Raw genomic sequence first — 12,495 nt, 5'->3', positions numbered from 1 at the left:
AGCAGTGTGTCGCGACCGGCTGACCGGGTCCGATGCGCCGACGCAACTCTGCGACGCGTCCAGCAAGCCGCAGGCGTCGGTCGTCAGGTGTAACACGCACCCTTGTCCTTACAAGTGAGTATTTGCGATACAAGATGGATGCAAAAGCAATATTATGTACCCCTAAAAAAATCTGCAACAACTTTAATTTTGTATCGTCAAAGACTGAAGTCTGACCAAGAGAAGATCAAAACAAAAGATGACCGTGAAATGACTGAAATAAACATGTCGTCTAATGTCTGCTAGAAAACGTGCTTTTACAAAAAAAAGCTTCTTCCAAATCGGTTCACCTGTTTAAGAGCAGCAAACACATAGCATTCCAACTAACACACGTAGAAGATTTGATAGTGACAAGGCTAATAAAATGGATTTTCCCATTTTTATTTTAAATGGGAAAATTTTGGGATTCGACCAAATAAGAGTACCTAAATATTAATCTCAGAATAAATCGTCAGTTTTGACATTTTTCCCATACTGAAACTGTCAACGTGCCAGTTATACCAGGAGATATTCTCGGATAAAATTTTGGTAGAATCGGGCCTAAGAAAGTCATACTATCCCCGAAACTACTCAACCTTCACTGCATAATTTTTTATTACAGTCAATCCTGAAATTCAGATACAGATGCATTCCCTAAGCTGAATTTAAGCCTAAAGAAAATATTAAAACCTCATAAGACCTTAACATGTAATTATCATTTATTTTTATCAGATGGTACGTCGGCGAGTGGTCATCGTGCAGCGTGTCGTGCGGCGGCGGCGAGCGCACGCGCCGCGTGCTATGCGCGCGCTCTGCTAACGTCACGCGGGCCGACACTTACGAGCCTGGTAAGAACTTGTAAATAGATCCTTAGATTATGATACCAACAAGCGATGACTGGAAAAGAGGACACATGTTGGACAAAAGTCCCTAAATAAAAACAGATTTAAAAAAAGCTGAAGTCGGTTAAAAAGAGGATTAAGATCCTAACAAGACAACCTAATCTGGTTTACTGACGGCTCTAAGATGGACTCTGGAACGAGAGCGGGCGTCTATTCTAAACAATTCGAGCAAAGTGAAAGCTTTGGGAGGTTTGCAACAGTATTTCAAGCTGAAAACTTGCTATAATCATGTGTACACTAAACAATATAGAACAGGCGTACTAAAAGCGCAATATTTACATACTGAGTGTCATCCAGGCAGCACTCAAAGCCATCGCTTTAGTGAGAGACTTTACATATAAACCACCATACTAATAAAAACAGATTTACTAATAAAAAGATATAATTGTTCGTGTATTATCGCAGAAGATCCCTATGGTGTATAAGAAATTATGAATAGCGGTGTAATTTTTTGTTATCGTATTCTGTGAGATCGACCAATGTGTAAAGGATGCTTGCAACTAACTTTCCCATTTGTCAGTTTACTGTAAACCAACCTTGAAACGCTGTGTCAACTTGCAAAAACGTCACTCTAGTTAACTAATAGCTTAAAAGGTAAAGTTGTCCGAGGTAATCCAATAGAATCCGCTTTCATAGCAACCAAACGGACACCAATCGAGTTAACCTCTAGCATTTTGTTGGCAACGCGACTCCAGTTACGTCATAGTAACCTTGTAAAACGCCTAAGTGTAAAGTAAAACCAATTAACTCTTTAGAGTGATAGGGTTAATTTTGCACTACTATTCAGCGTTTGGAAACTCGATGCTGCTATCAAATGCCATACTCTATGAGCTGCTTAACATCGTTTTTGGCTGATTTAAACAAGTCAATTCCTATCAGAATCAAATGTTTTTGACCAGCAACTTATTAAATTCGAGCCTGAATTTCTCTAAGCCTAGGCGCATACCAGCGACATTTAGTTGGCCGATAGTTGGGTCGGGCTGTTGATCAGTATGGAGATGTATGAAAGTGCGCACATTACACCGATTTGGTATCGGCCGCTTCTTCATACAAATTAGAATCGGGACCAACTATGGGCCAACTAATAGTCGGTGGTCTGCGCCTAGACTAAACAAACTGGTGACAATTACAAAAAATAATCATCAATTTATCATTTTTTGAATTTTCAATATGTTTGAGGTCCCAGTCCTACGCCTTAAATTAAAGCTGGATGCGCGCCGTGATAGTCTTTTATTGCGCCATTTTATCGATTTCAAGCGTTAAGCCCATACGTTTGTCGTCTAAAAATCTTCGATATTATTTTATCTCGACCTATCCTAGCCCGACTGGTGGCCATATTCCAAGCTATTTATTATCTACAGCCTAGCTTATAGCAAAAATTTTTGATGACTACTAAAACAAGTTACTAATAAATCCATCTATCCCACAGGATCAAGCTCAGAGCCAGGCTGCGTGTCTCCAGCCCCCAGGTCCACCCAGCCGTGCAACCAGCACGACTGTCCCACCTGGGTGGCCGGACCTTGGTCTGGGGTAAGTACCTATTATCATCATCATCATCATCATTTCAGCCATAGGACGTCCATTGCTGAACATAGGCCTCCCCCAATGCTTTCCATGTTGATCGATTGGTAGCGGCCTGCGTTTCACCTATTATCATCATCATCGGGTTTTGAGGCGACAAATTTATAGCCCAAAGGTGTCGGACTGACTGACTCGCGAACTGAGGAACGCTATTTCGCATTTTATTTAGCTAATAGCGGCTGCCCGCGACTTCGTACGCGTGGATCCCGTTTTACCCCCTTAGGGGTGGAGTTTCAAAAAATCCTTTCTTAGCGGATGCCTACGTCATAACATTTACCTGTATGCCAAATTTCAGCCCGATCCGTCCAGTGGTTTGGGTAGTGCGTTGATAGATCACTATGTCAGTCAGTCAGTCACCTTTGAGTTATATAATTTTAGATAACGTGGGGTTAGCGGGAATAATAATGAAACAATCGTATTACAAATTTTGACTAAAGTATAGAATTTGTTTAGGAATTGTAGAGTACGGGCTTATTCCCCCGGAGACATCCCGTTTTTTTAGAGTCCCGTTTAGTACCTTGTATACGTGTTTATTCACTCGAACTATCCCGTTTACAGTGTCCTACAAAAAACCGATCCGTTCGAATTTGTAATTCGAATTTTGAACACACATTTATTTTCTGATCACACGACAGTCCAGTTTTACGGGATCCTGCATAACTGAAAGTACTGAAACTCTTAAAACTGGATTGCCTTGGGAGTAATGTTAGCTGGACTTCATGAGATCTGATAACTTTTTCACAAATCTAGCCATTACGGTCTCATTCTTGGAAACATCTTCATGAAAATATTTTTGGTGGGATAGTTTATTCTGCAAACAACAGCTAACTAAATAATGTATTATTACACCAACAACGCCACACAACTATTACCACAAGACATCTGACACAACAGATTACAAGAAAACTTTAACATTAAATCCGTCTTTCATACAAGTTTTGCCATCGATTCTCAAACCCTATATTAGTTTTTATTAATAAATTAAAAACCAAATTAACAAAAATCTACTCTAGAATCTTGAAGTTGCTGGAAGAAAAAATATTTAAAAATTCAATGCAGTGACTTGGCCCAAGGACCAAGATAAAAGTGGGCCAAGTCACTGGAAGATTCTCTTCAGTTATTAGAACCCAAACAATCTCAAAGTTTGTGGCGTTTCAAAATTCATAAATTAAACTCGTTTTTCTCCTCTTCAACGGGAAAGTGACATTACTTTCCAGTAATTTTATTGTTTAGTACTTATCGAACTAAATCGAATCCGTATAATAACAATTACGTATGCAGTCCGCGCAATGGCGCCGCATTGCGAGGAACATCGTGATTTACAATGATGACCACGACCACTGACAAAAGTGTACCGACTGAGAAGAAGAATGTATGGGCAAAAGATACAAGAGTTAACTAATCATTTGAAAAGTAGAAGCAGTAAAAATTCAAAGACATGACTTTGCAGTTTTATAACCACTGGGCTTTTTACACCAGAAAGTTTGAGAACCACCAGTTCGAAAGATACACACAGACCGACGCGCCGCAGCAACTACTAACAAGCTGCACGATGACACCGGCTGAACTGAAAAACACCAAACTTCGCTAATTGGAACGTTTTTCGCCCAACTTCGTTTAGTTCGCGTACAGTTTTCTAATTAANTAAAAGTAGACATGTATCAATATACACGAAAAAAAACTCAAAATTGGTTCACAAAGCCTTACTTGTATCATGTGGCACAAAATTATTTTCTTTTCTATACGTCGTAGAAACATACCGATTAGATACAAAAATAGCTAATTTTTCAGAGATTCACATTATGTTATAAAGTCAATTTTGATCTAAGTCGAGTTAGATCCCTTTTCACTGGGGGTACAGAGGTCCTGCGCTGCCCGCATCAAGGCTCTTCCCGCGACCTTTACCAGATCGTCGGTCCACCTAGTAGGAGGCCTGCCCACGCTACGTCTTCCAGCCCGTGGTCGCCACTCGAGAACTTATTAGTAAATAAATAAATCTCTTAGCAAACATATCATATTCTATGAGACCGCCACCTGACATGAGGTAGATGCTTGCAACTAACTTTCCCATTTGTCAGTTTACTGTAAACCAACCTTGGAACGCAGCGTTAACTTGCAGAAACGTCACTCTAGTTAACTTATAGTTTAAAGGGTAAAGTTGTCCGAGGTAATCCAATTGAGTCCGCTTTTATAGCAACCAAACGGACACCAATCGAGTTAACCTCTAGCATTTTGTTGGCAACGCGACTCCAGTTACGTCATAGTAACCTTGTAAAACGCCTAAGTGTAAAGTAAAACCAATTAACTCTTTAGAGCGATAGGGTTAATATAGCGCCAACATTCAGCTGTTTGGAAACTCGATGCTGCTATCAAATGCCAGAATCCATGAGTTGCTCAACATTGGTTTTGGCCGATTTGTACCGAGTCAGTTCCGATCAGAACCGAATAATTCACAAGAAATTAATTAATTTGAGCCTGCAATTCTCAAAACAAACTGGTGACTAGACAATTACAAAAAATTATCATCAATCTGATCGTCACTTACCATCAGTGAGATACAGGCCAAGAGCTTCCTCGTTGTTGATTAAAAAATAAAAAATAAAAATTACTTTTTGTATTTTCAATCGTTTTGAGTTTCCGCTATAATTTGTTCCCTTCTTTCCATTTAAAGTTTAAACTTATAACGTAGGCCTTGGATGCGCCCCATGATAATCTTTTATTGCGCCATTTTATCGATTTCAAACGATAAGCCCATACGTTTGTCGTCTAAAAATCTTCTAAAAAATTTTATCTCGACGTTCACTCCACCCTAGCCCGACTGGTGGCCATATTCCAAGCTATTTATTATCTACAGCCTAGCTTATAGCAAAATATTTTTGATGACTACTGAAACAATTAATTAATTAATCCATCTGTCCTACAGGATCAAGCTCAGAGCCAGGCTGCGTGTCACCAGCCCCCAGGTCCACCCAGCCGTGCAACCAGCACGACTGCCCCACCTGGGTGGCCGGGCCTTGGTCTGGGGTAAGTATCATCATCATCATCAAGTCTCCACTGCAGGAAATCGATCCTTCATTTTACCAGAGGCAAATGGAGGATTTGGCCAACCCTCCCAACGTTTACCAGGGGATATTGTTCCTAGATCTCATTATTGTCATCATCATCATCAAGTCTTCACTGCAGGAAATCGATCCTTCATTTTACCAGAGGCAAATGGAGGATTTGGCCAACACTCCCAACGTTTACCAGGGGATATTGTTCCTAGATCTCATTATTGTCATCATCATCATCAAGTCTCCACTGCAGGAAATCGATCCTTCATTTTACCAGAGGCAAATGGAGGATTTGGCCTACACTCCCTATGTTGACCAGGGCATATTGTTTCTAGATCTCATTATCATCATCATCATCATCAAGTGTCTCCACTGCAGGAGCTTGATTCTTCACTTTACCAGAGGCAAATGGAAGATGTAGCCAACACCATTTTGACCAGGTTGACCAGGGCATATTGTTCCTAGATCTCATTATTATCATCATCATCAAGTCATTACACTCCTCACGCTGGTCAAGCTAGACTCTACTTCAGAAGCAGCCGTAACAAACATTTTGATTGATTGCTTCTGATAGATTGATTTGTGTAGAATTTATTTAGTCAGAGCCTGGCTTAACATGAGATCTGATAACTTTTTGACAAATCTACCATTACGATCTCATCTTGGCAACATTTCACATCAAAATGTTTTTGGTGGGATCTTTCTGCAAACAACAGTTAATAACTATGTAATTTATTATTAAACCAACAACGCCACACAACTATTACCACAAGACATCTGACACAACAGATTACAAGAAAACTTTAACATTAAATCCGTCTTTCATACAAGTTTTGTCATCGGTTCTCAACCTAAATTTTTTACTCCCCCCTGTAAGATCTGATTTTAAAAGTTTACAAATAAAACTTTAAAAAATTTAAACAAAGACATTGCTGGAAAAAAAGTGTTTACTGAGTGAAGGATCGCTCCGCACAGCCGATCTGTATGAACTGCTAGGGAGCGGAGCGGTTCCTCCGGACCGCATTACTCTAAAACGCTCCCTAGAAGTTCATACAGATTGGCCGTGCGGAGCGGGTCCGCACCGGACGGTCCGCGTGACACTAAAACCAGCCTAAAATGAATGTTAATCTCGGATTTTAATATTTATATTTTAGTTATACTGAGTTTCTTCCACCAAGCTATGTTTGGGACGTGTAATAAGCGCCCTGGAAAGGGCCTAAGTACTCAATAAAAGCTTTGAGTTTCATATCAAACTAAAGCCCGGTCTACGAGCACGTAGAATTTCGTCCAATGACCCTAAGCTACCCATCCTTATCGCTCGCGCGTAATTCTAATGCTGTCGCGACTGTGCGACGGGTGCCCGCAGTGAGTGTGCGAGCGCGACAGCAACATAATTATGTTGCTGTCGCGCTAATTACGCTAATTATTCGCGTAACTACGCGCGAGCGATAAGGATGGGTAGCTTGGGATCATTGGACAAAATTCTACGTGCTCGCAGACCGGGCTTTAGTAAATCCTTCCTTTCACCAGGAAGACGACAAGTAATCTTCCAAGTAATTTTAATTTACACTCAACTAAATTAAACTAAATTTAATTAACATCGTATGCATTTAAGTGTTAGATAAACATAAAAGAAGCAAGAGCCCACACTGATCCTTTGAAAAATATGAGATGTGATTTCGCAGTTTTAAAACCCGCTGGGGTTTTTATATCAGAAAGTTTGAGAACCACCAGTTCGAAAGATACACACAGACCGACGCGCCGCAGCAACTACTAACAAGCTGCACGATGACACCGGCTGAACTGAAAAACACCAAACTTCGCTAATTGGAACGTTTTTCGCCCAACTTCGTTTAGTTCGCGTACAGTTTTCTAATTAAGAGTTTGGGAACCGATATTTTTATTGAAATATTACACGAATTATGGAAGTTTTTGAGTTTGTTAATAGTGTCATTTCGGTCGAAATTAAGCTTGTTAAAAATATTAAAATGGCTGTAATAATCTGAGGGCACAGCAGTGTGGGAGCCAAGATGAGCAGAGCGCAGCACTAGTTATTATATACTACTAGAACATATTATTTAAAAAGTAATGAACAAATTTTTCTACCTTACGATGTTGTTGTGACAATAACGGTACGACTGTGTCACATAATGTGTAATTTAACTAAGGTGTAGAGTTTGTTTAATTTCGGCTTGTAGAGTTCAGGGGTGTACAGTAACACCCGTATTCACAAACATTACTATGAGGTCTCACAGTGCGCGTGGTCGCACAGGGTGACACACGAACCAATCACAGAGCTCTATTCAACGTGGTGCGTTCAATTTGCTGCTTCACTTCAGCAAGCATCGTTTGAATACAGACGTATCATAAGAAGACGGCCAGCATTAGCTGAAAAGTAGAATTTCAGTTTTTCCTTTAAAGAAAACAAAGAAAAGTCTAGTTTAAAAGGTATTTTTCCTCACCTAAATATATTCAAAATAACATTCCCAAACATTCTAAAACCGCACACAAAGTGGTCTACGTACAACAGCATCAGAATAAAGCCAAATATCTGTAGAAAAATCGCTCGTATTACAACAAAATAAGACGCTGTTTATCTTGAAGTTCTTTTCAGTACCTGGTTCTCAACAATGTCAGACTGAATACTTTCATACACTTTAAAGTTTACGCCTCGATATGTTTTCGTACTCGAGTCTTCTAGTAGTGATCGCACGTACTCTTTCAATTTGTGCTAACTGGATACTGTGAAAATAGTTATTGTTTAGTTTTCTCTGGAGTTCAAATTCGGGGAATTTTGTTTAAGAAGAGCACAGACAACCGTATTTTGTTAGTAATGTGCCTGAAGAGGGAATTTGTTGTATTTACTAAGGGATAGACAAACTAGTGCGTGTAACGACGCTACTAACTACTACTAACATCTATAATATGATTCTGATTCTCTTTGATAAACTATTCTATGATTGACAATTTTATCCTTTTTAAAAAAAGATTATTAGTAGTTTGTATGGGAAAATCCTACTATAGTCCAACGATTCTGAATCGTTATGCGACAAAAAACAGTGTTGTCAGTGTTGTCCAACTACCTATGTATAATATTTTGGTTAACCCCTCGCAGTAAGCTTTGTCCAAATTGTACAAGTATGTTTGTAGAATAAATTATTATTGACGGGATTACTACGATGTACCTACCTTAATTTCGGCACTGTTGCAAGCACCATGATCACGGAGTAACTGAGTACAGTAACAGTGCCGAAATAAAGGTACATGGTAGCAATCCCATCAATAATAATTATTCTGTTAGTAACAATGAAAGTTTAAAACAATACAAGTATGCTTGTGTTACGAGTGGAATCATCACAATAATCCAGCTGCGTCGGAGTTTGAACCAGCGTTTCTTGGATCTTTTTTTTTTATGCATAACAAGGCAGGTATTTGACCACAATCGCACCTGATGTTAAGTGGGATGCAGTCTAGGATGGTAGGATGATCTCCAGTCGGCCAGTGTGACACCTTCACCACTGGACTATTGTTGCTTCAATCTAACATTGAGCCACAGTCATTGTTAGCTAATTTGAATAGTTGCTGAAACAATTTGCGATTGTGCAAACAAAAGTAATGTCAAGTTGTCTAAAAACCCGTACATACTCAATATTGAGCCACCTCTACCAAAGCTCTCAGCAGCAGTCTCCGCTCAGTGCAGAGATGAAACATTTAAAAATTCCCTATTCTAAATGCAAAAAGCTTTCCAAGGATATAAGTGTATTAAAAGAACGCTCAATCTCACCGGTGCCAACTATAAAGGAACAGGGTAAAACTTCCAGTGGCGATCCATTCATTAGGGCTTGCAGACGTTGGAGTAGTTAAGTGTGACGATGGCTAATGGGGAAGGTTCTGTATGTAATTAAATATCTAGCTTAGGACGAGGGGCTAACGGGACTATTAGTTATTTGTGCAATAATTACTAATAATATTTAAAAAAATACTCATAGAATAATAAAAAATGTGAAATTTTTTATAAGTCGTTCATTGTTAAAAAATGTGTTAACTAAGTTTTATTCAATCGGATGAATTTAGTTTTTAGTGACGTGATTATTTTTTGCAAAACGTCTTTTAAAAAGCGCCATTACACGTCCCAGATAGACTATAATATAAAGAAGCATAAAGTTGGTTATAAATTATTAACTAAATGTGTACTTAATTTTCAAGAAAACCATTATCTTTTAATAAAAATTCTTGCGTATCTTTTTGTTTTGTTCCATTTTTTTTTTGCAACAAGCAATCTTCTAGATAAATTTCAGTCGATTTTCAATTAAATTGTTATGAGCGAAATGAATTGTTATTCAACTTAAATGGACACTCGTAATAAATTAATATGGCAATATTAAAATCAAAATCAAAAAATCAAAATCAAATTATTTATTTCCCCACCGACCCCAACAACTAGCTGAATCGTGTAAAAGACAATTTCAACAACTAGTCTACCTATTCATTGGCCTAATAAAATTACTTCGGAGCGGCGATTGTGAGAAAAAGACCGAGTACAAACTTTTACTGCAACCGCGATTTTTTCGGACTGCATCAGGAAAATTGGCTATTCAGGTTTTTTACAGCATTTACGTGAATTAATTGGTGTGTTTTGAAACGAATATACAGGGTGTCCTTAAAAATATTGCTGAACTTATGGAGAAGATGGACTGATGAATGACCATCTAGAAAAAAAATTACTTTGGTAAAAATGACACGGTTTTAGAGATATGATTTATTTAAGGTCATTCTTTTGTCTAGTACTAGATGGTTAACCATTAGTCTATATTCTCGTTAAATTTGGCCGGTCCCGTGAAGATCCCTGTATAAGTAATTAAAATAAAAATTCAAATACATTATATCGTAATGTATTTTCATTCAAATCGAAAACTCGATTTGGTTCTGACATATTTTTAATTTTATACCTCCTTAAAGTTACAGAAAAAGTATTTGAATATTGTAAAAGCTTTTAAAGCTCCAAGTTTAATGAAAAGAAAACCTTATTATAAACATTGTTTATATTCAAATGTGCCCACACAATATTTTTGTAGCTCCAAAACATAATTTTACTATCATCCATATTCAGTTATTCAAATACAAATAATAATTAATATTCAAACAGATTATTTTTGCAAATTGGGTTTCTTAATGTAGTTTAAAACTAGGTTTATTTTAATTTTCAACACAAATTATTGGCTGTTTAGTATTCAGTTATTTTACCGCACATTATTATGTACGTGTTACCTACATTTGTACGTCGATAGCCGAACGGTGAAGGTGTTGGACTGGCCGACTCGTGATCCGAGAAACGCGGGTTCGATCTCCGCCACCGCTGGACTATTGCAATATTGTGGTGAACCCACTCGTAACACAAGCATTATGTAGTTTATCACGAGGAGTATACAAAAGAATATTCAGATTAATAATAGTCCCGTTAACCCCTCGTGGTAAGCTAAATATGCTTGTGTCACGAGTGAGTTCATCACAAATTATATTCCAGTGGCGGCTGGGTACAAATCCTTGTTCCTCGACCATTGGGCTATTGCTTTAGTGTTCACACAAAGTTTTAAATAATCATCATCATCAGTTCGTTTAGTCCCCACCGTAGGAGCATCGGTCCTCTCTAATTTACTAAGGCTGAGTTGCACCACCTAACTTTGACCGTAACTTTAACGATACCGGTGTTTTTGTATGGAGTTCGACAGATTTTTGACGTTTGACTATGTTAGAGTAAGATAAGTAAGGTGCAACCCAGCCTAAAAGTAAATGGAGGAGTTGGTCTTATTTGGAAGTTTTATGTAATTATGTATTATCCACCCCAGTGCTCAGTATCCTGCGGCGAGGGTGTCCAAGTCCGAGGAGTGGAGTGCACTCCAGCCGGTGGTGGCTGCGACCCCGCCAACAGGCCTGAGATATCCCGCCCCTGCTCTACTGGCATCAGCTGTCCATCCTACAGGATAGAATCAGATGCTCCAGAGGTAAGTCTTGATCCTGGCTTGACCTGCCCTGTAAGACGGGAATAATTTCTTCATCCCAGTTATTACCATTAGAAAGCTCCATTCTACAGGATAAAATCTGAGCACCAGAGATAAGTGCCAGGTCTACGCAATTTCCTGGTATGAAACCCCATAGAAGAATCACCAACAGGTAAAACATATTCCGCACCTGGAATCAGCTGTCTATACAACGGGACTAGTCCCACCTCTCGTCCCCACCGCTGCAATTCCTGTGTAGCCAGGATCTACAGCTTGACCGCCTGAGATATCCCGCCCTTGCTCCACTGGCATCAACTGTCCATCCTACAGGATAGAGTCGGATGCTCCAGAGGTAAGTCATGATCCTGACTTGATCAAGACTGATTCCGTGGGTTCAAGCTATACCTGTCAGCACCACCATGACTGCGGAAGATGTCTTGAATAGCTGATTATCCAGAAGGATAGTGTCAGATGTTCCAGATGTAAGTCGCTGACATAGCCCGACGGATTAGCAAGCTGAAGTGGCAATGGGCAGGCCACATAGTACGCAGAACTGACGGCCGATGGGGCAGCAAGGTTCTGAAGTGGAAGCCACGTAATGGCAAGCGCGCCTGCTGTAGGACAGACTCGTTAGATAGGTTCGTTCGTTCGTTTCAGCCAAATGATGTCCACTGCTGGACAAAGGCCTCAATGATTTCCACAACGATCGGGTCTACGCTACCCGCATCCAGGTACTTCCCGCGGCCTTCACCCGTTCATCAGTCTACTATGAAATATGGGAATATATGGGTATAAGTATTGACGATGAAAAAGCCAAGATTAAAATACTGTTATTGAATTTATATTACATTCAAATTTTACAGCAGTTTTCCAGCGAAATAATTCAGGATTCGCTTTAAATTGACAATTTAATACAATGTTTTATTCATTTTGAAACAAAAG

At 39.2% G+C, this 12,495-nt stretch overlaps 1 protein-coding gene across 1 annotated transcript in view; it reads left to right on the top strand.

The window, feature by feature from the left end:
• nolo (ADAMTS-like no long nerve cord) overlaps positions 1-12,495 on the top strand; it is a 196,536-nt gene that overhangs the window by 116,915 nt on the left and 67,126 nt on the right. Inside the window, exons 11-12 of the mRNA XM_028304071.1 lie at positions 2,350-2,450; positions 11,401-11,556. Coding sequence (XP_028159872.1) covers positions 2,350-2,450; positions 11,401-11,556 — 257 coding nt within the window. The remainder of the gene's footprint in view (positions 1-2,349; positions 2,451-11,400; positions 11,557-12,495) is intronic.

The sequence above is a fragment of the Ostrinia furnacalis genome, unplaced genomic scaffold (genome assembly GCF_004193835.3).
Source record: "Ostrinia furnacalis isolate ACB-3 unplaced genomic scaffold, ASM419383v2 OfSCF1370, whole genome shotgun sequence".
Lineage (NCBI taxonomy): Eukaryota > Metazoa > Arthropoda > Insecta > Lepidoptera > Crambidae > Ostrinia > Ostrinia furnacalis.
This window is presented reverse-complemented; position numbering and strand designations above follow the sequence as displayed.